The sequence below is a fragment of the Saccopteryx leptura genome, chromosome X, assembly GCF_036850995.1.
Source record: "Saccopteryx leptura isolate mSacLep1 chromosome X, mSacLep1_pri_phased_curated, whole genome shotgun sequence".
In the NCBI taxonomy this organism is placed as follows: Eukaryota; Metazoa; Chordata; class Mammalia; order Chiroptera; family Emballonuridae; genus Saccopteryx; species Saccopteryx leptura.
Genome location: NC_089516.1, coordinates 47,267,320 through 47,291,665, shown reverse-complemented (window position 1 = coordinate 47,291,665; position 24,346 = coordinate 47,267,320). Strand labels below are relative to the sequence as shown.

Here is a 24,346-nt window from a genome sequence, read left to right as displayed (position 1 = left end):
ATATTGTTACTCCAGGTCTTTTGTTTGTTTCCATTTTCTTGAAATACCTTTTTTCATCCCTTTCTGTCTGTATGTGTCTTTTGATCTGAAATGAGTCTCTTGTAGACAGCGTATGTAAGGGTTCTGTTATTCATTCAGTCACCTATGTATTTTTATTAGAACATTTAACCATTCGCATTTAAAGTAATTGTATTCATTGCCATTTTCTTACACATATTTTTTATCTCTTTTTTTCTTCTTCTTAAATAATACTCTTTGGCCCTGGCTGGTTGGCTCAGCGGAATAGCCTCGGCCTGGCATGTGTGGATGTTCTGGATTTGATTCCTGGTCAGGGCACACAGGAGAAGGCACCATCTCTCCCCCTCTTCTCTATCTCTATCCTCCCGTCTCACAGCCATGGCTCCGTTGGAGCAAGTTGGCCCCAGGTGCTGAGGATGACTCCATGGTCTCGCCTCAGGTGGTAAAAGAGTTCAGTTGCTGAGCAACAGAGCAATGGTCCCAGATGAGTAGAGCATCGCCCCATAGGGGCAGTCCCAGTGGATCCCAGTTGGGGCACATGTAGAAGTCTCTCTCTCTCTGCCGCCTCTCCTCTCACTAAAGGGAAATAAAAGACCCTTTAACATTTCTTGTAAAACTGATTTGGTGAACTAATTTGATGAACTCCTTTAACTTTTTCTTGTCTGGGAAGCTCTTTATCTGTCCTTCAATTCTAAATGATACTCTTTGCTGGGTAGAGTAATCTTGGTTGTAGGTCCTTGCTTTTCATCACTGAATGCTTCATGCCAATCCCTTCTGGCTTGCAAAGTTTCTGTTGAGAAATCAGCTGACAGTCCTGTGTGAGCTCTCTTGTAGGTAACTAACTGCTTTTGTTTTGCTGCTCTTAAGATTCTCTCTTTTCTCTTTCAACTTTCACATTTTATGATGTGTCTTGATGTGGATCTTTTTGAGTTCATCTTGTTTGGGACTCTGCTCTTCCTGGACATGTATGTCTATTTCCTTTACCATATTAGGGTATTTTTCATCATTTTTTCAAACACGTTATTCAGTTCTTTGCTCATTCTGTTCTTCTAGCACCTCAATGATGCGAATATTGCTACACTTATAGTTACCTCAGCGGCTCCTTACACTATCCTAATTTTGGGGGGATTTGTCGGGAGCCGACCCACAACTGCTGGCTGACAAGGTCACAGCAGGAGAAGACCCACAACTGCTGGCTGACAAGGTCACAGCAGAAGAAGACCCACAACTGCTGGCTGACAAGGTCACAGCAGAAGAAGACCCACAACTGCTGGCTGACAAGGTCACAGCAGAAGAAGATCAAAAACTGCTGATTGACAAAGTCACAGCAGAGAAGATCAATGGCTGCGGGTTGACAAAGTCACCCAAAGGAGAGACACAACGATACTTCCCCCTTTGACTTTTTTGGCCTTATATCCCCCCTTTTCTGGGTGTGTGCTATTATTTATGGCATAGGGATAATAGTACCGTGCTTTCCCTGTAGATTCGTAGTGATTTCTTTGGAAATGAGACAGAGGGTGTGAGTTCCACAGAAAAGCCTGTAAGCCCCTTGAACTGGGCTCATAGACATAAGAGGCTGGCTATGATATCCCTCGTAAAGGGTTAAGTCTGTAGGAGAATTCCTTCTTAATCATGTTAGAAAGAATAGATTGTGACTTGTGAATGGGTAGGAGGCAGTGGCTGTGCACAGAGCACCTTTCGGCCTTCACTTAATTCAACATTTTTCCTCCATAGCCTTTTCATGTGATAGAGTAAAGAAACATTCCTTTCTTCTTGCTTATTTGATCTGCAGAGAGTGGTACACTCTGAGAAGAATAGAGTTAGAACTTAACTAGTGTTTAAATATAATAAATAAGTAATATTTGACTAGACAATAGTATCTTAGGTAAGGTATAGTAGAATGGCCCATTGTGTGGCCTAGGATGAGAGCGCAGTCAGCAAGAAAAGAATGTTTTACTAAGAGAATTGTCTTTTGACTAAAGGCAGTTACTGGGCTTTCTCAGTGAGATGTTCGCATGAGTAAATACTTCCCAAGATTTTTTGATAATGAGAGAAATGTAGGGGAATCCATAGAAGTAATAACAGTTAATGTCTTATGTTGCTACTAGGCTATCTTGCAAGTGCACTCTGTATATCTTTGGGTGAAAGCTATTCTTAATGTTATGTCAATTTCTTTATAGGCAAGCCTTTTAGAATCTTGTGAGAAAAAGTAGGACACTGCTTAAACTCAAAGCCATTTACCTGAGCAAGCGGTGGTCCATTGTTAGTCCTTAATAATCTCGTCTGCTAATCACTCTCTGCCCCTTAACTCACAACAGCAGTAAAGTTAGTTAACTATTAGTACTAATACCTTAAAAGCTTTTACCGATGTTGTTATCACTATTCAAGTTATTTTGTACTTTGAATGATTTGCTACCTGGTTTGTAATTTATAGAAATAAATTAACTGTTATCCGGAAACATGTAAACATAGTGAAACAGAAGCAATGATTAACACCATGTAATTGTAACTCAGTGTGTGTGTATAAAAAGGGAGCTATACTAGCATTGAGCAGAGATGCCTGGCAGTAAATGCTAACCAGAGAATAAAGAGAAAGAAAAGAATTCGGCTCTCTCACTCGATTTCGCCGATGCCGACTCCTCCTGTGGGACCCCTGGATACCCCCCCCCCCTCGGGGGCTGGACCCCGGCAGGGATTCTTTTTCTTTTTCTGATTGGGTGTTTTCTGCCCTTTTTTTTTTTTCCAAATCTTTGATTTGATCATCTTCATTTAGTATACTGTTGATTTCCTGTAACATATTCTTTATTTCAGTTAATTGTTCTCTTCATATCGAAGTGGTTAGTTTTTATGTTTTCTATCACCATTTTTATATTTCCTATCTCTTTGTTAAAGTTCTCATTGAGTTCGTCAATTCTTCGCCTGAATTCCTTGAGTAGTCTTATAATCAGTGTTTTGAACTCTGCATCTGGTGGATTGCTTGCCTCCATTCTGTTGAGTTCTTTTCTTTAGAGTTTTGCTTTGTTCTTTCATTTGGGTCATGTTTCTTTGTCTCCTTATTTTGCCTGTCTTCCTGTGCTTTTATCTATGAATTAGGTGGAATGGCTACCTCTTCTGGTCGTTATAATGGCCTTATATATGTATTAGGGTTACCTAGGGTCCAGTGTTGCATCCTTCCCGGTCACTTGAGCTGGGCATATCAGGTATAACCCTCATACCCATACTCGCCTATTGTACTTGAGTCTTGATTGCTGTTGGTATGTCACTGGGAGGGATTTACACCCAGGCCAATCGGCTGTGGCCTAAGTGGAGGAGATGCTGTACAGGGGCTGACCCCAGGGAGCAAGACTTGCTTCAGTGGGGCTCTGGTACCCAGTAGTCTGCTCCTTAAGTATGTATGTCACTTCAGTGTAGTCTGAAGCTGTCCATTGGGTGCACTGGTTCCAAAGCCTCCTGGGAGGTGCAGGCCAAGGTCAGTCTCTGCAAGTGCCTTGCCTGGGGCCAGCCCCCATGAGGAACAAAGCAATCTTCAGATGGCCACTACTTGTGCTGGGCTTGGAGGTGCCCTGGAGAGGCTAAGATGTGAACCAAGGCAGGCTGCCACTAGTGTGGGCCTGGGACCAACCACTTTAGTAAGAGGTATGGGACATGCTGGGGCCAAATGCTGCTTGTTTGGGGTTTATGAAACTTTGAGAGATTTTAGGAAGTTCTGCAACATGAGCTAGGCCATTTGAGTGGCATAGCTACTCAACGGTTTGGATGGACCTGTATGTTAGATGGGTTGGGGTCTCAGGAAATCACCAGAGCAGAACAGATAGTGTTAGATAAGTTGATGGAGATTCAGATATGGTGCCTGCCTGCCAACAAAGGAACAGTGGCCTGGGCTCTGCCAGCACTCTGTCTGGGAGATAGCTGCCCCTCCAGTTCTTATCTCAAAGCGAAACAATTCAGTTCCTTTCTGTATGTTCCTGGTGCCTTTCAAGCTGCTGCTCCAAAGCTGGAGCTCAAGAGTGAGTGAATCCATCCCAGTAAGTTTATGTTCGGGCCTTTAAAGAGTTAACATCTGGGATTCCAGCAGCCTTTTATCTCATTTCAGTCACAGTCTCTGCTGGTTTTCACAGCCAGAAGTTATGGGGACTTCTCTTTCTGTCACTGGAACCCTGGCTGGGGGGCCTGGTGTGGTGCTGGGATCCCTTGCTCCTCAGGGGACTCTCCCCAGCCTAGATATTCCTCCTGATGTTTTTAATCAACATCAGTGGGTGTGGGATCAGCGTGTTCCACATCTCTGCCCCTCCTACTAGTCTTGACATGGCTTCATGTTTACATCCTTAGTTATAGGACTTCTGTTCAGCTAGATTCTAGGTAGTTTTGAATGATGGTTGTTCTGTAGTTTAGTTGTAATTTTGGTGTGATTGTGGGAGGATGTGAATACCACATTTACCTCCTCTGTCATTTACAAGAGTGGTGATTTCTGAACACAAACCTTGTTTGACTCATTCTGTACCAGCAAATTTGATAAGTTGGTTTGTTCTTTTTTTAGAGGACCATTAATTAATGACTTTTCTAATCTAACTACACTTAGGAGTACAGAATTAGAAAATGGAGGATGGCTTGAAATCAACTCTAAAGTAAAACTAGAAAAATTACTGTCTAAATCAGTGGTTTTCAACTGGTGGTCTCTGGACTGGTGCCAGTCTTCCAGAAATTCCATGCAGGTCCATGAAAGAGTTAACCACTCTGATGTTGTATGAAGATTATGGACCCACTGATTATAGACTCTGTAATCTTCATACAACATCAGGTGGTTAACTCTTGCAGACTGGTGGTTGAAAACTACTGGTCTATAAATATCCTTTCAATAATTGGTTGGCATCATCTTCATGTGAAAAAGATGAACATTATTCTTGTAAGTTACTTGTTCAGATATGTGATGTTTTGGGCAATACATTTCTAATTTGAATATATTCAGAAAATTCTCTATGATATTCATATGTATCTAGGTTATTGACTGAAAAAAATATGGGAATTTTAGAAAATGTTAATTCAAATGTTCTATTTTTATCAATATAAAGTTGTTTTATTAGCCCTGGCCGGTTGGCTCAGTGGTAGAGCGTCGACCTGGCGTGCGGAAGTCCTGGGTTCGATTCCCGGCCAGGGCACACAGGAGAAGCGCCCATCTGCTTCTCCACCCCTCCCCCTCTCCTTCCTCTCTGTCTCTCTCTTCCCCTCCCGCAGCCGAGGCTCCATTAGAGTAAAGATGGCCCAGGTGCTGGGAATGGCTTCATGGCCTCTGCTTCAGGTGCTAGAGTGGCTCTGGTCGCAACAGAGTGACGCCCCAGATGGGCAGAGCATCGCCCCCTGGTGGGCGTGCCGGGTGGATCCCGGTTGGGCGCATGCAGGAGTCTGTCTGACTGCCTCCCCATTTCCAGCTTTAGAAAAATACCAAAAAAAAAAAAAATTGTTTTATACTTGTTGGAAATCTTATTTGAAAATCTTAACAGTAATTTTTTTAAAAAATTAAAGTATAACTGAAATATAATACTAGTTTTAGGTATATAACATATTTGGTATTTGTATACATTGGGAAATCATCATAGTAAGTCTAGTTAACATTCATCACCATACACAATTACAAAAAATTTTTTTCTTGTGATGAGAACTTTTAAGATTTACTCTTTTAGCAGCTTTCAGATAAGTTACCATGTTGTAAATTGCGTTGCTATGACATATTTATTGCTCATCAGTTTTTAATAAGGGATCTCTCCAGACCAGCGGTTCTCAACCTGTGGGTCGCAACCCTGGCGGGGGTCAAACGACCAAAACACAGGGGTTGCCTAAAGCCATCAGAAAATACATATTTATTATGCTCTAGTCTAGACTAATTCTAATGTGCATATATACTGTATTTTCCCATGTATAAGACACTCCCATATATAAGACGCACCTTAATTTTGTGGTCTGAAAATTGGAAAAAGAAAATGTATTACATACAGTTATTGAACTTGTTTGATTCATCATAAAATTCATACAACTCCTCATCACTGTCAAAACTCTCATCCATTATTAGCTTGTCTTCATCTGTGTCTGATGATGAATCACTGTCTTCAACAATGAGCACAAAAACAAGTGCGAAAAAGTGGGAAATGCAAGTAAAAAAACAATCTATAATCATTGTATAAGATGCACCCAGGTTTTAGACCCCAAAGTTTTCGGGGGTGGGTGAGGTACAACTTACATATGAGGAAATACAATAACTTATTTACTTTTTAACTTCCTCTTCACTGAGTTTTTAGATTGTTTGATAGGAACTACCTTACTTTTTCTCAGAGCCTTTTATACCTTGAGGCAGCTTTAGGGATATAGGATGCTCTATTTTAGAATTGGGTTGGAGTAAGGTACTTGTGGGCTGGATTTCTTGTTGATTGTATGAAAGGAAGCTTTACAGACAAACTAGCTCCTTTGCCCTTTGAGGGTTTTTGAGCTCTTAGTCATTTTTGGAAGTAAGATCCCTTGTGAGAACAAATAATCTATCATATTCTGTAGTAGCCTTGGAAAAATCTTAATTCTCTTAGCAGATTCAGTCTCTGAAGAAGATCAAGTTAATGATTCTGGAGGTATCCTAGATTCTTTTCCAGTATAGATCTGAGATGAGACCAGGGTTTTACACCCTTGAACTCTGTATACCAGGGGTCCCCAAACTTTTTACACAGGGGGCCAGTTCACTGTCCCTCAGACCGTTGGAGGGCCGGACTATAAAAAAAACTATGAACAAATCCCTATGCACGCTGCACGTATCTTATTTTAAAGTAAAAAAACAAAATGGGAGCAAATACAATATTTAAAATAAAGAACAAGTAAATTTAAATCAACAAACTGACCAGTATTTCAATGGGAACTATGCTCCTCTCACTGACCACCAATGAAAGAGGTGCCCCTTCCGGAAGTGCGGCGGGGGGCCGGATAAATGGACTCGGGGCCGCATGTGGCCGCGGGCTGTAGTTTGGGGACCCCTGCTGTATACAGTATTTGACATTGTTATGTTTCGCTGTGAATAGGGAGAGCCCTAGATTTCTAATTATTTGGTCTTAAATATCACTATCTGCTTGGAGGTGGGTTTGGTGGGAAGTTTGTTATAATGTTTCTTGTATTAGTGATTTTGAAATGGGACGTAATTGTCACTCATAGTTACTTTTCTTCTTTCAGCATTATCTGCATACCAGAGGTACTACAGTTTACAATCTGACTACTGGAAGGTTAGTGCACATTTGCATGCCTTTTCTTTTGTTTGTTAAGTAACTTTGTTAATTACTTTAAAATATTACTTTTAGGGAGAGGGATTGGAAAGGGAAAAAATGAGTTATCTTTGTGCTATCTTATATTAATCACATTTTATTTTATTAAAAGAATCAGATTACTCTGACACAATCTATTGGCTAAAGATGATCCTAAGTGAGAATTTAAAAGCAAGCAAGACCAAATGCGAAGAAGATGATTCTTTATCAGGCTGAAAAGGAAAGACTTATTGGGAAAGTTATAATGGAAATGATTTTTGGTATAGTTTGTCTAAAATTGGAGCTCTGAGGACAGTGGAACCTAACCTGATTTAAAAGACCTACCTAAATGAATTGTGCACAGAAAATTTTCTTAGTTTAAGCAGTGTATACTTACTTGGGCAGGCTAATCTTTTACATCATGTATACTTTTACATATTGAACAGTGGGGTTTCTTTATCTGAATTGCCATTTCAGAGTTTTTACATGGATTTTATTTTTTCCTCTTTTCAGTTGATTGGGTTGACACTGGTTAACATAGGTATCCAAGTTTCAGGTGCCCATCTCTTTACACCATATTGTGTGTTCACCCCCCGACCCAAGTCTTTGTTCAACCCCCCCATATGGGGAAAAATTTTTGTTAAATTTATTTTAGAGAGGAAGGGAGAGAGACAGAAACATCAATCTATTCCTGTATGTGCCCTGACCGGGGATCGAACTGGCGACCTCTACACATCAAAATGATGCTCTAACCAGCCGATCTAACCAGTCAGGGCTGATTTGTTGAAGTTTTAACAATATCTTCTCTAGTCTGTGGTTTATCTTTTTAAAAATTTTATTGGAATATAATTTACAAACCGTAAAACTCAACTGTTTTAACTATGCAGTTCAGTGACTTAATACATTTCCAGAGTTGTGCAACCATAACCCTAGTCTTATTTTGGGACATGCCCATCTATCTTTCTATAGTGAAACTTCATGCCCAATCCCTGGCAAGTACTAATCTACTTACTTTCTGTCTGTATGTATTTGTATTTTCAGGATAGTTCACATCAATGGAATCATATATAGCATGTGATCTTTTGTAACTGGCTTCTTTCACTTAGCATGTGTTTTCAGAGTTGATGCATTTGTAGCATATATTAACACTTTATTTCTTTTGATTCTCTAATAACATGCTAGTGTATGGGTATATCACCTTTTATTTATCTGTTCATTAGTTGATGGGCACTTTAGTTTTTCCACTTTTTGGCTATTTTGAATAAAGCTACTGGGAACATCTGTGTACAAGTTTTTGTGTGGAGTCATATATTTATTTCTGTTGGGTTGATAACCAGGAGTGGAATTGCTGAGTTGTAGAGTAAATCTATGTTTAACAGTTTTAGAAACTGTTTTCCAGCGTGGCTGTACTATTTTATAGTCTTACCAGCAATGGTTTCCATTTCTTTGTATCTGCATCAACAGTTATAATTGTTCAATTCTTGAGTGTAGCTATCCTATTGGATGTAAACTGGCATCTTTTTTAAGGTTTTTATTTGCATTTTCCTAATGACTGATATGTTGAACATCTTTTAATGAATGTACTGGCTATTTGTATATATTCTTTGATGAAATGCCTTTTCCCGTTATAAAAAGTTTGAAAATTAAATCATTGTAAGAATTCTTTATAATACTTTCTGGTTACAGTTGCTTATTGGCTATATAATTTGAAATTTTTTTGAGTCTTGTATAATAGTCACTTTCTTCTTGATAGTATATTTTGTCTAGATATTTGGAATGTTTTTTTTTATTGCTTATACTTTGGTGTTATACCTTGAGAAGTTATACCTAGCCCGTCATAATGATTTATTATAGTTAATTCAGTCATTTGCTTCAGTATTTGCCTATACAGATGATACTGCAGTAAATAGTAAATGTCTTTTCATATTGTTGTTAGTGATTCTTTGGTCTAGGTACTCTTTGGTATAGTGTCCTTTTATTAGTGGATTGGTGGGTGGAGTGTTATGAGCACTCTTTTGAGAATACTTATTTCCCCTTGGTCTCAACCTAGAAAGTTTGTCAGTGGGTTTTTTGCCAATATGATAAGAAATGGTGTCTTACAGTTGTTTAAATGTGTATAATTTTAGTAGTTAGTGAGGTTCGGTTATTTATTTATTTATTTTTTAAATTAAGGTCTGGAGGCTAATTATGGTTCTTTTTCTTTGAAATATTTATTTCTGTTGCCCATTTTTCTATTGGGCCATTGTTTTCTTTCTCTATTTTATATGACTATATTTTATGTACAAGTTATATTTATCCTATATCTGTGATATAAGTCAAAGTTTGTCATTTTACTTTGTTTTTGCTCATGTAGAAGTTAATTCCTATGTAGTCAAATTTATCAATCTTAAATTGTATCTTCATTTTGAATCATAAGACAAGTTTTTCCTCACTCCTAGGTGTTAGAGAAATTCACCCACGTTTTTCATATAGTAGCTGAATAGTTTTACTTTTTAATTTAAATTTCTGTTCAATTTGCTCTTTATCCTTGATTTATAGAGTGAGAAACATCCAAGTTTATCTTTTTCCTTCTGGCTGTTTATGCCAACAGAGTATTGTTTAAAAAGAATCTATCTTTTTCTCCACTAATTTGAGATGTTGTCTTAATTGTATGCTAAATTTTCACATGCAGTTTTTGTTTCTGGATTGTCTGGTCTATTTCTTTAGGCCTGTTCTATGAACTAGTGCACTATTTTACTTATAGAGGTTTTATAATGTTTTAATATATAATAGCACTAAGGGTACCATTTCCCCATTGTTGTTTGCTGTTTTAGTGTTTCTTCTTTTGTTGCTTGCTTTTCCAATAAACTAATTAATTATCGCTTCACAAAAATATTTAGATTTTTTTCTCTGGCTTTTTTGAGTTACAATTTACATTCTTTTAAGAGTAAAAATTTGCTGCGTTTCATCAATTTATATGGCGTTGTTTAACCATTACCACAATCAAGATATAGAACATTTCCATCACTCTGTTCCCTTGTGCCCCTTTACAGTTGTTCCTACTTTTGACCCCTCGTCCCAGGCAACTAGTTAGTTGTCTGCTTTCTCTCTAATTTTTTCTTTTCTAGAATGTCACACAACTGGATTCAAACAGCATGTATTCTTTTGTTTTTCACATTTTATATTTAGCATACTACTTTTGAGATTCATCCATGTTGTACATATCAATATTGTGTTCTTTTATTGTTAAGTAGTATTTTATAGAATAATAAAGCCACAATTTTTCTGTTTATCATTTGATACATATTTGGTTTTTGTCCAGTTTTTGGGAAAATATGAATGAAATGCTATGAACATTATTTGTCTTTGTGAGATCATAGGTTTGCATTTCCTTTGGTATATATACCTAGTATTGGGAAATGCTGGGTAATATTGCAGTTGTAGGTTTAAATACTAAACTGTTTCCCAAAGAAGTTGTACTGTTCTAGATTTCAGTTAGCATTGTAAGAGGTTCCCAATTGTTCTGCATCTCTATTAGCATTTAGTATTGTCAATTTTTTAGCTTTAGCCATTCGAATAGTTAAATGGTGGTTTTCATTTTGGTTTTATCTACATTTCCTGATTAGTGATGTTAAGCTATTGACCTTTTGTATACCTTCTTTTCCTTTTGATTTTCCCTTTAAAGATTTTATTTATTGATTTTACACAGAGAGGAGTAAGGGAGCAAGAAGTATCAGCTCATTTTAATTGTTCACTGCTTGCTTGTTGCATGTGCCTTGAATGGGTAACCCCAGGGCTTCACACCGGCAAACTCGACATTCCAGGTCAATGCTCTATCCACTGAGCCATCACAGGCTACGCTGCTCCTCCTTTTCTTAATTGCCTCTATCCTTTGCTCAGTTTTTTGTTTGTTTTTTTTTAATTTTTTTATTTTTTATTTTTATTGTATTTATTTTTTAATGGGGTGACATCAGTAAATCAAGATACATATATTCAAAGATAACATGTCCAGGTTATCTTAAAGTTCAATTATGTTGCATACCCATCACCCAAAGTCAGATTGTCCTGTCATCCTCTATCTAGTTCTCTTTGTGCCCCTCCCTCTCCTCCCTCCCCCCGTAACCACCACACTCTTATCAATGTCTCTTGGTCTCACTTTTATGTCCCATCTATGTATGGAAAAATGCAGTTCCTGGTTTTTTCTGATTTACTTATTTCACTCCGTATAATGTTGTCAAGGTCCCACCATTTTGCTATAAATGATCCGGTGTCATCATTTCTTATGGCTGAGTAGTATTCCATGGTGTATATGTGCCACATCTTCTTTATCCAGTCATCTATTGATGGGCTTTTTGGTTGTTTCCATGTCCTGGCCACTGTGAACAATGCTGCAATGAACATGGGGCTGCATGTGTCTTTACAAGTCAATGTTTCTGAGTTTTGGGGGTATATACCCAGTAGAGGGATTGCTGGGTCATAAGGTAGTTCTATTTTCAGTTTTTTGAGGAGCCACCATACTTTCTTCCATAATGGTTGTACTACTTTACATTCCCACCAACAGTGGATGAGGGTTCCTTTTTCTCCACAACCTCTCCAACATTTGCTATTACCTGTCTTGTTAATAATAGCTAATCTAACAGGTGTGAGGTGGTATCTCATTGCAGTTTTGATTTGCATTTCTCTAATAACTAAAGAAGATGAGCATCTTTTCATATATCTGTTGGCCATCTGTATTTCTTCCTGGGAGAAGTGTCTGTTCATATCCTCTTCCCATTTTTTTATTGGATTGTTTGTTTGTTTGTCGTTGAGTTTTATGAGTTCTTTGTATATTTTGGATATTAGGCCCTTATCTGAGTAGGTGCTTAAAAATATCATTTCCCAAATAGTTGGCTGTCTGTTTATCTTGTTATCAATTTCTCTTGCTGAACAAAAACTTCTTAGTCTGATGTAGTGCCATTCATTAATTTTTGCTTTCACTTCTCTTGCCTGTGGAGTCAAATTCATAAAATGCTCTTTAAAGCCCAGGTCCATGAGTTTGGTACCTATGTCTTCTTCTATGTACTTTATTGTTTCAGGTCTTATGTTTAGATCTTTGATCCATTTTGAGTTAATTTTAGTACAGGGGGACAAACTGTAGTCCAGCTTCATTCTTTTGCATGTGGCTTTCCAGTTTTCCCAGCACCATTTGTTGAAGAGGCTTTCTTTTCTCCATTGTGTGTTGTTGGCCCCTTTATCAAAAATTATTTGACTATATATATGTGATTTTATTTCTGGGCTTTCTATTCTGTTCCATTGGTCTGAGTGTCTATTTTTCTGCCAATACCATGCTGTTTTGATTGTCGTGGCCCTATAATAGAGTTTGAAGTCAGGTATTGTAATGCACCCAGCTTCATTCCTTTTCTTTAGGATTGCTTTGGCTATTCGGGGCTTTTTATAGTTCCATATAAATCTGATGATTTTTTGCTCCATTTCTTTAAAAAATGTCATTGGAATTTTGATGGGAATTGCATTAAATTTGTATATAGCTTTGGGTAATATGGCCATCTTGATTATATTTATTCTACCTAACCAAGAACAAGGAATATTCTTCCATCTCATAATGTCTTTTTCGATTTCCCTTAACAATGGTTTATAGTTTTCATTGTATAAGTCCTTTACATTCTTTGTTATGTTTATTCCTAGGTATTTTACTTTTTTTGTTGCAATCGTGAAGGGGATTATTCTTTTGAGTTCATTCTCAAATGTTTCATTGTTGGCATATAGAAAGGCTATTGACTTCTGTATGTTAATTTTGTATCCTGCGACCTTACTGTATTTGCTTATTTTTTCTAGAAGTCTTTTTGTGGATTCTTTGGGGTTTTCGATGTATAGGATCATATCATCTGCAAAAAGTGATACCTTTACTTCTTCTTTTCCAATATGGATGCCTTTTATTTCTTTGTCTTGTCTGATTGCTGTGGCAAGAACCTCTAGTACCACATTAAATAAGAGTGGAGAGAGTGGACAACCCTGTCTTGTTCCTGATTTAAGGGGGAAAGCCTTCAGTTTTGTGCCATTTAGTATGATGTTAGCTGATGGTTTATCATATATGGCCTTTATCATGTTGAGAGATATTTTCCTTCTATACCCATTTTGTTGAGAGTCTTAAACATAAAATTGTGTTGTATTTTATCAAAAGCCTTTTCTGCATCTATTGATAATATCATGTGATTCTTGTTCTTTGTTTTGTTGATATGGTGTATTATGTTGACCGTTTTACGTATGTTGAACCATCCTTGAGATTCTGGGATGAATCCCACTTGATCATGATGTATTATTTTTTTAATATGTTGTTGTATTCGATTTGCTAGTATTTTGTTTAGTATTTTAGCATCTGTATTCATTAGAGATATTGGTCTGTAGTTTTCTTTTTTTGTGCCATCCTTGCCTGGTTTTGGTATAAGGGTTATGTTTGCCTCATAAAATGTGTTTGGAAGTATTGCTTCTTCAATTTTTTGGAAGACTTTCTGTAGAATAGGAACCAAGTCTTCTTTGAAGGTTTGATAAAATTCGCTGGTATAGCCGTCAGGGCCTGGACTTTTATTTTTGGGGAGGTTTTTAATGTTTTTTTCTATTTCTTCTCTACTAATAGGTCTGTTTAGGCTTTCTGCTTCTTCTTGACTCAGTCTAGGAAGGTTGTATTGTTCTAGGAATTTATCCATTTCTTCTAGGTTGTTGAATTTATTGGCATACAGTTTTTCATAGTATTCTACAATAATTCTTTGTATATCTACGATGTCTGTGGTGATTTCTCCTCTTTCATTTTGGATTTTGTTTATATGAGTTCTTTCTCTTTTTTCCTTGGTAAGTCTTGCCAAGGGTTTGTCAATTTTGTTGATTTTTTCAAAGAACCAGCTCCTTGTTCTATTAATTTTTTCTATAGTTTTTCTGTTCTCTATTTCATTTATTTCTGCTCTGATTTTTATTATCGCCTTTCTTCGGCTGGTTTTGGGTTGTCTTTGTTCTTCATTTTCTAGTTCCTTAAGGTGTGAAGTTAAGTGGTTTACTTGGGCTCTCTCTTGTTTGTTCATATATGCCTGAAGTGATATGAACTTCCCTCTTATCACAGCTTTTGCTGCATCCCATAGATTCTGATATGTCGTATTATCATTTTCATTTGTCTGTATGTATCTTTTGATCTCTGCAATTATTTCTTCTGTGACCCATTCTTTAAAAGTATGTTGTTTAGTTTCCACATTTTTGTGGGATTTTTTCCCTCTTTTTTGCTGTTGAATTCTAGTTTCAAGGCTTTATGATCAGAAAATATGCTTGGTTCAACTTCAATTTTTCTGAATTTGCTGATGTTGTTTTTGTGGCCCAACATATGGTCAATTCTTGAGAATGATCCATGTACACTGGAGAAAAATGTATATTCAGTCACTTTGGGATGAAATGTCCTGTAGATGTCTATCATATCCAGGTGCTCTAGTGTTTTGTTTAAGGCCACTATGTCTTTGTTGATTCTCTGTTTGGATGACCGATCTAGAGCCGTCAGCGGTGTATTGAGGTCTCCAAGTATGATTGTATTTTTGTCAGTTTTTGTTTTAAGATCAATAAGTAGCTGTCTTATATATTTTGGTGCTCCTTGGTTTGGTGCATATATATTAAGAATTGTTATGTCTTCTTGATTCAGTGTCCCCTTAGCCATTATGAAATGGCCATTTTTGTCTCTGAGTACTTTTGCTGTCTTGTAGTCAGCATCATCAGATATGAGTATTGCTACGCCTGCTTTTTTGTGGATGTTATTTGCTTGGAGTATTGTTTTCCAGCCTTTCACTTTGAATTTGTTTTTATCCTTGTTACTTAGATGAGTTTCTTGTAGGCAGCATACAGTTGGATTTTCTTTTTTGATCCATTCGGCTACTCTGTGCCTTTTTATTGGTAAGTTTAATCCGTTTACATTTAGTGTAATTATTGACACTTGTGAGTTCCTCATTGCCATTTTATAGATTGCTTTCTGTTAGTTTTGTGCCTTGTTTGATTCTTCTCTTTCGTTTTTTTATCTTTTGTTTTTATTTGGTTGTGTTCCATACATCTTTCCTCTGTTGCTATCTTTTTTAAATCATGTGCTTCTGTGGTGGTTTTTTCAATGATGGTTACCATTAAGTACTGAAAAGGGTTCCTACCCTGTTCATTGTAGTGCACTCTTTTGTGAGTACTTTTGCCCTCCATCGCCCTTTGCTACTGTTAATCTTCATCCTCTCCCCCCTTTCTTATTGTTGTCACAGTTTAAAGTTGGTTTTGTTATGTTCTTCTTGGAGCTTTTACTTGTGGCTTTGTTGTTGTTCTTTTTTTATTCTTTGTATCTGATTGGAGAACCCCCTTTAGTATTTCCTGGAGTGGGGGTTTTCTGGTGATAAATTCTCTCATCTTTTCTGTATCTGTGAATGTTTTTATTTCTCCTTCATATTTGAAGGATAGCTTTGATGGGTATAGTATTCGTGGCTGAAAGTTCCTCTCTTTCAAGACTTTAAATATTGGGGTCCACTCTCTTCTAGCTTGTAGAGTTTCTGTTGAGAAATCTGATGATAATCTAATGGGCCTTCCTTTATATGTTGTATTCTTCTTTTCCCTGGCTGCCTTGAGAATTTTTTCTTTGCAGTTGGTTTGTGCCAATTTTATTATAATGTGCCTTGAAGTAGGTTTGTTGGGGTTAAGAAAACTTGGAGTTCTGTTTGCTTCTAGAATTTGAGGTTTTAGTTCTTTCCACAGGCTTGGGAAGTTCTCATCTATTATTTGTTTGAGTATGTTCTCCATTCCATTTTCTCTCTCTTCTTTCTCTGATATACCTATTATTCTTATGTTATTCTTTTTGATGGAGTCAGATAATTCCTGTAGGGCTATCTCATTTTTTTTAATTTTTAAATCTTTCTTCTTCTCTTTGTTGAGCCTCAAGTTGCTTGTCTTCTATTTCGCTAATCCTCTCTTCTATCTGGCCTGTTCTATTAGCTAAGCTTGTTACCTCATTTTTCAGCTCATGAATTGAGTTTTTCATCTCTGATTGATTTGTTTTTATAGTTTCAATTTCCTTGGAGATATACTCTTTTTGTTCATTGAGTTGTTTTCTGAGCTCCCTAAATTGCCTTTCTGTGTTTTCTTGTATATCTCTGAGTATTTTTAGGATTTCTATTTTAAATTCTCTGTCGTTTAACTCCAAGGTTTCCAATATCTTAAATTTTTTCTCCATAGATTTTTCCTCATCTCTCTGTGTTACCTCTCTTTCTTTTGTATCCATGATATTCGATTTTCTCTTCTTTAATGGCATCTGAGGGTGGTTTTGTTGATAGTATTAATGAGATTTTATAAGGAATAAAAGGATAAAAAAATAAAAATAAAAATAAAAAATTGCGTTTTTTTTTTTTTAAATTATTCATTAAATAAAGAAAAATAAAATAAGATAAAAATTTGAGGACAAAAAAGGAATAATTCTTTCCCCTCCTTTTTTTTCCCTCTCCTCTCCTCTCCCCTCTTTTTTGAGAAAATCTTGTGATGAACTGTGAATTATATTGTACTAGATAGAACAAACAATACCTGTGGCGGAGGGCCTGAATTGGGGAGAAGTAATATAGGGGTAAAGGAAAAAGACAAAAAAGAAAAAAAAATAAAAGTAAAAAATATTTATATATAAAAAAGGGGGGGAGCAGTATAGACCCACAAAAAGCAAATTAGGAAAAAATTTGGGTCAAGAATAAAATGATTTGCTTTTAGGTGTTGGCTGACTCACAGTTATGATGAGAGGAATAAGAGGGAAACAGGAAAAAGGGGTGGAAAATTAAAAAATTACTATTGTATTTAGTGGAACAAGAACTAGATAAAATGGAGAGCCAGGGATGGGAGCACTGCTAATGTGTTAAAAAGGTGAAGTAAAAACCCTCCAAAATGCCACAAACTTAAGTTTGAGTCCCAGATAAGATAATTTGTTCATTATTGAGGTTTGAATGAGAGAAGACGTAAAGGAGAGAGGAAGAGACTAATATAGAGGGAGAAAAGAGAGAGAGAGAAAAGATGGAACCACTTAAAGAAGAAAAAAGAAAAAGGAGGAGAGAGAAAGAGAGAGTTAGGGGTTTTGGATTGCAACCCTCATAGAGAGAAAGGAGAAGGAAAGAAAAGATAATGGGAGATGTAACACTTATGGGTAGTGTAGTTCAAAGAGAGGCGCGAGTAAGACTGAAAGAGAATTAAATGACCAAATTGGAGTAGAAAAAAAAAAATCAAGTATAAAGAAAAGAGACACAGATGAACAAATATAATAAAATGGGATAGGTTATAAAGTCTGCAGATTATTCTTGATTTTGAGAGGTTGTCGTCTTGCTTTTTCTTTTCTGTCTTTCTGGTCGGTGACTTTGTACCCCGGGTTCTGCCCCTGTGGCACGCTCTGGAAGAGGTTTGCAGTTAATAATTCTCTATGGCGATGTCATGTATTGGGCTTCAGTCTCGTTGGCAGTCAAGGCTCATTAGTGTTTATAGGCTCCAACAGTGAGAGGATCTCTCACTGTGAGAGTGTTCCTGGAGCCTCTCTCCTAGTCTTTTCCTTCCACAATTAGAAGCCTGATAATCCAGCTATGGGGTTGCTGCTGCCTCTGCCTGGATAGTAAGAGTCTCAAAGAGCTGGCAACTCCCCACTCTATTCCCACTCAGCACAGGGCTCTGAGTAAGGCTCAGTCAGTCAGAGCTGCTAGCATAATCAGGTGTGGCTTCCTCCCACTCAAAGACCTCTGGCTCTGCCCCTCTGTGGGATAACTCGAGTGCCCACTCCTGAGGCGTTCGGTGGAATCTCTTGCCCACTCTCTGTGCGCACCCACCAGGATGTCAGACCAGACAGGTCACACTTCGAGTGAAATCCCTACCCACACGGAGAAGATCGAGCTTTGGAATTGGCTTTCGCTCTATCCCCGTGCGGCTTTCCCAAGGGGCTAGGGCTGCCTGAGATTCCGTTCCTGGCCCACTCACAGTCCTCTGACTCTGCTTCTCTGTGGGAAAACACGGGCGCCCACCCCTGAGGAGTTCGGAGGGATCTCCTGCACACTCTCCGTGCGTGCGCGCTGACCAGATTCTGAGTCTCAGGCGGGACGCCTCTCGTTCCGAGAAAGCCCTCCTCCCACACAGAAAAGTTACTGGGTTGGAATTGGCTTTCGCTCTGTCCCCGTGCGGCTTTCCCAAGGCGCTGGGGCTTCCGCTCCTGGCCCGCTCACAGGCCTCTGACTCTGCTCCTCTGAGGGAAAACACGGGTGCCCACCCCTGAGGAGTTTGGGGGAATCTCCTGCACACTCTCCGTGCGTGGGCGCTGACCAGATTATGAGTCTCAGGCGGGACGCCTCTCGCTCTGAGAAAGCCCTCCTCCCACACAGAAAAGTTCCGCCGTTGGAGTTGGCTCCAGCTCCCTCCCTGTGCCCGGTCCCCTCAGGGCGCTGTGGCTCCTAGGAGATGCTGCTTTTTGCCCTCACAGAGGCCTCTGACTCTGCTTCTCTGTGGGTTAGCACGGGCTGCGCCCACCCCTGAAGTGTTCGTAGGAATCTCTTGCCCACTAACCACGCGCGCGTCAGCCAGGAGATGCGGAAAATGGCTGCCCCACTTGTCTTTCTTTGTCTGGGTTTGGCGCGCGTGTTAGCTTGAATTGCCCAGGTTTTTCCAAGGCTTGGATCTCCATGCCACAGCCTGGTTTGGCTGTTTGTACTGCGGCCTGGATCTATTCACTCCCTATGCCCGCCTTAGATTCTATATTCTCAGTTGTCAGTGAAAGCCATCCTGTTTGGATTAGAGAGGAAGGCGGAGCATTTCTTACTCCTTATTTCCCCCGGGGTTTGACCATATATTTAGCCAATCTTTCGCTCGATCCTACCTTCGGGTGTGTTGTGAAGCATCTGAAGACTCCAAGGATAGGTTTTTCTGTTTCTGGTTGAAGAACTTGTTGAGTTTATGGGGAGATTTTCGGTATCGCTTCCTACCGCGCCATCACTGTGACGTCATCTCTCCTTTGCTCAGTTTTAGCTGCTGCTGCTGTTCTTTTTCTTTTTTTCTCCTTCTCGCCTCCTCCTCCTCTCTTCTTCTTTTTTTTAAATAGAGATAGTCAGAGAGGGATAGATAGGGACAGAGAGACAGGAACGGAGAGAGATGAGAAGCATCAATCATCAGTTTTTTGTTTTTTTTTCCCTGAAGCTGGAAACGGAGAGAGACAGTCAGACAGACTCCCGCATGCGCCCGACCGGGATCCACCCGGCACGCCCACCAGGGGCGCTCTGCCCACCAGGGGGCGATGCTCTTCCCCTCCAGGGGGTCACTGTTGAGACCAGAGCCACTCTAGCGCCTGGGGCAGAGGCCAAGGAGCCCTCCCCAGCGCCGGGGCCATCTTTGCTCCAATGGAGCCTCAGCTGCGGGAGGGGAAGAGAGAGACAGAGAGGAAGGAAAAGGGGGGAGGGGTGGAGAAGCAGATGGGAGCTTCTCCTGTGTGCCCTGGCCGGGAATCAAACCCGGGACTTCTACACGCCAGGCCGACGCTCTACCACTGAGCCAACCGGCCAGGGCCAATCATCAGTTTTTCGTTGTGGCATTTTAGTTGTTCATTGATTGCTTTCTCATATGTGCCTTGACTGGGGGTGGAGGGGCTACAGCAGACCGAGTAACCCCTTGCTCAAGTCAGCAACCTTGGGTCCAAGCTGGTGAGCTTTTTGCTCAAACCAGATGAGCCTGCGCTCAAGCTGGTGACCTCGGGGTCTCGAACCTGGGTCCTCTGCATTCCAGTCCAACACTTTATCCACTGCGCCACCACCTGGTCAGGCTATTGAGCCATTCTTGAATCAGACAGTATCTTACCTGTTCAGGCTGGGGGGGGGTTATTGAGTTGTATTGACTCTGCAAACTGCATAAAATCCTTTTATCAAGTATATGTTTTGGAAATAATTTCTTACAGTCTACCGTTTGTCTTTTTGTTTTCTTAATTGTGCCTTTGGTAAATGTTTATAATTTTCATGAAGTTCATTTAATCAATTTTTTTTATATTTATAATTTTTGAGTTCTGTTAAGAAATCTTTGCCTACCCCAAGATTATAAAAATTTCCTCATCTTTTTTCCCCTAGAAGTTCTGTACTCACATTATTATGTTTTGGTTTATGGTACACTTCAAATTGTCAGGTTGTTCATGATGTAAGATAAACATCTATGTGTAGACTCTCCCCCAACCCCTGCACCTTCCTTCAGTCAAATTGATATCCAGTTGTTCCCAGCATCATTTGTTGGAAAGACTATCCTTTCAAAATTGAATTACCATTTCCTCTTTGACAAATATCAATTGACCATTTAATTTTTTGTCTATTTGTAGATCCTCTATTATGTTCCAGTGATGTGTGTCTATTTTTAAGCCAATATTACACTATTTTGTTAGCTGTAGTCTTGACATCAAGCAATGCATGTTCTGGGTTTTTTTGTGTGGTTTTGTTTTCAAAATTGTTTTGGGTTTTTTTGCCTTTACATATAAAGTTTAGAAGTAATTTGTCAGTTTCTCTTACTAGGTTTCGATTGGTACCACATTGTATGCATAAACCAATTTAGGGAGAATTTCTTCAATAATCCTTTCCTAGTCCATGAGTATGGTATACCTCGCCATTTATTTAAGTCTTCTTTAATTTTCCTCAGCAATGTTTTATAGTTTTCATTGCACATTTTAAAGTTTATTTCTATTATTTTACTTTTTTGATACAATTGTGATTGGAGATATTATATAATATTTTATTTTCAGTTGTTACTATTACATAGGAGCACAATAGATTATTGTGCATTTACCTAGCAGCCTATATTGATAACCTAATTAATAATTCTAGTATCTTTGCTCTACATTTTTTAGGATTTTCTGTGTACTTCAGCATGCTGTGTGCAGATAAAGGCATTAATTTACCTTCTAATTTTTCTTTTCTAATCTGTCGACACTCTTAATATTTTTGTTGCCTTGTTGGATTAGCAGGGATATTTAATACAGTGTGGAATAGAAGGGAACATTGTTGTGCTGTTCCTTACCTCTGAGGGAAAACATTCTGTTTTCTCCGTTGAGTATGATATTCTGTTAGCTGTAAGGTTTCTGTAGATTTAGACAGAAGAAGTTTCCTTCTGTCACTAATTTTACTTGGAGAGTTTTTATTCCCCTCATCCTTTGTAATGAATATGTTTTAAATTTGTCAAATTACTGTTCTTTATTGAAATCCTATGGATTTTCTATTTTAATGTGTTATATGGTTAATTACATTGCTTGATTTCTTCAAGTGTTTTTTTTTTTTTTTCTTCTATAAACCTCTTTTAGTCATGTGTTATGTTCTTGGCTTCAATGTAATATTTGGTTAAGGGATTTTGCATTTTTGTCATATGTGATGTTACTCAAATTTTCTTCATGTGACTATGACTTTTGCATTAGGGTAATTTTGGCCTCACAAAATGAGTTGGGAATTTTTCTTTTCTCTAATGAGTGTGTATGATTGGTATTACTTCTTCCTTAAATGTTATGTAGAATTTACCAGTAAAGTCATCTATCTGGGTCTACAGTTTTCTTTGTGAAGAGAGAGCTTTTTAACTACAAATTCAATCCCTTCAGTATATACAGAATGGTTCAAAGTGTTGTTACTTCTTAGTTTAGTTTTGTATTTTCTTTCAAGGAATTTGCTTATTTCATATAGTTGGCAGATTTACTATATTTTTCTTTTATAACTTTATTTTCTTTTTAGTTACAATAGTATCTTTAGTGAAATGTACCCTCTTTCATTCCTGATAATGGTACAGGTAGTGCTTGACTTACAACCATGATGAGTTCCGACAGACTGATCATAACACTATTTGGTTGTAAGTTGAATAGGCTATATGTACAGTACTGTGAAATGATGTTATAAAAATCTTTTTTTTTTTTTTTTTTTTTTTTTTAAATAAATTTTTATTAATGGTAATGGGATGACATTAATAAATCAGGGTACATATATTCAAAGAAAACATGTCTAGGTTATTTTGTCATTAAATTATGTTGCATACCCCTCGCCCAAAGTCAGATTGTCCTTCGCCACCCTCTATCTAGTTCTCTGTGCCCCTCCCCCTCCCCCTAACTCTCCCCCTGTTCTCCCTCCCCCCACCCCTGGTAACCACCACACTCTTGTCCATGTCTCTTAGTCTCATTTTTATGTTCCACCAATGTATGGAATCATGTAGTTCTTGTTTTTTTCTGATTTACTTATTTCACTCCTTATAATGTTATCAAGATCCCACCATTTTGCTGTAAATGATCTGATGTCATCGTTTCTTATGGCTAAGTAGTATTCCATAGTGTATATGTGCCACATCTTCTTTATCCAGTCTTCTATTGAAGGGCTTTTTGGTTGTTTCCATGTCTTGGCCACTGTGAACAGTGCTGCAATGAACATGGGGCTACATGTGTCTTCACGTATCAATGTTTCTGAGGTTTTGGGGTATATACCCATTAGAGGGATTGCTGGGTCATAAGGTAGTTCTATTTGCAGTTTTTTGAGGAACCACCATACTTTCCTCCATAATGGTTGTACTACTTTACAGTCCCACCAACAGTGAATGAGGGTTCCTTTTTCTCCACAGCCTCTCCAACATTTGCTATTACCCGTCTTGTTGATCATAGCTAATCTAACAGGGGTGAGGTGGTATCTCATTGTAGTTTTGATTTGCATTTCCCTAATAACTAATGAAGCTGAGCATTTTTTCATATATCTGTTGGCCATTTGTATCTCTTCCTGGGAGAAGTGTCTATTCATGTCTTCTTCCCATTTTTTTATTGGATTGTTTGTTTGTTTGTTGTTGAGTTTTATGAGTTCTTTGTAAATTTTGGAAATTAGGCCCTTATCTGAGCTGTTGTTTGAAAATATCATTTCCCATTTAGTTGGCTGTCTGTTTATTTTTATATCAGTTTCTCTTGCTGAGCAAAAACTTTTTATTCTGATGTAGTCCCATTCATTTATCTTTGCCTTCACTTCTCTTGCCATTGGAGTCAAGTTCATAAAATGTTCTTTAAAACCCAGGTCCATGAGTTTAGTACCTATGTCTTCTTCTATGTACTTTATTGTTTCAGGTCTTATATTTAGGTCTTTGATCCATTTTGAATTAATTTTAGTACACGGGGACAGGCTGTAGTCGAGTTTCATTCTTTTGCATGTGGCTTTCCAGTTTTCCCAACACCATTTGTTGAAGAGGCTTTCTTTTCTCCATTGTGTGTTGTTGGCCCCTTTATCAAAGATTATTTGACCATATATATGTGGTTTTATTTCTGGGCTTTCTATTCTGTTCCATTGGTCTGAGTGTCTATTTTTCTGCCAATACCATGCTGTTTTGATTATTGTGGCCCTATAATATAGTTTAAAGTCAGGTATTGTCATAATTTTTTTCATTATTATATATCATAATTTTCTTTGTTCATTTTATGCCATTTGTATCATTTCTGCACCATTTTGTTTCTTATTTTTATATTCGTCAGGTTTAAGTAAAACACACTGCATTACCAGTACAACTGGTTTAATATTTGCAAAGACAATTTCCTCTTGATAGACATCTTGGGAGGGGTTTGATGAAAAATATCCAAGACACAAAACACAAATTGCTGTACCGAGTCTGGGATAACAGTTGAAATGGTGCACGCGGAGATGGTAGTGCTGCCAGAGCTGGTCGGCACTGTCGTAAGTCCAGCTGGGCAACGCTTGCGCTGCCAGACACGGAGCAGTCGTGGCTAGCGATTGTGGTTGTAAAGTCGAATGGTCATAAGTTGCATAGGTCATAAGTTGATCAATATTGGTAATTTGATTTTCTTTCTTTTGATGATCATCCTGGCTAGAGGTTTATTAACTTCATTGATCTTTGCAAGAAATCACTTTTTTTTCCCCCACTGATTTTTTTCCTACAATGTTGTTTTTCTGTTTTATATTTTATAGATTTTTTATTTCATTGATTCTCAGTATTATTTACTTCTGCTTACTTCTAATTTTCTAAAGTGGAAGTTTAATTTTCTCTATTTTTCTCCTAAGTATTTAAAAGTATATACTTCGTTGTATTGCTTT

The 24,346-nt window shown here is 38.1% G+C and overlaps 1 protein-coding gene across 4 annotated transcripts in view; it reads left to right on the top strand.

The window, feature by feature from the left end:
• The window catches only part of KDM6A (lysine demethylase 6A), a 255,335-nt gene that overhangs the window by 89,452 nt on the left and 141,537 nt on the right, over positions 1–24,346 (top strand). For all 4 annotated transcript variants that reach the window (XM_066357570.1, XM_066357571.1, XM_066357568.1 and 1 more), the window contains exon 4: positions 7,219–7,268. In XM_066357570.1, coding sequence (XP_066213667.1) covers positions 7,219–7,268 — 50 coding nt within the window. The remainder of the gene's footprint in view (positions 1–7,218; positions 7,269–24,346) is intronic.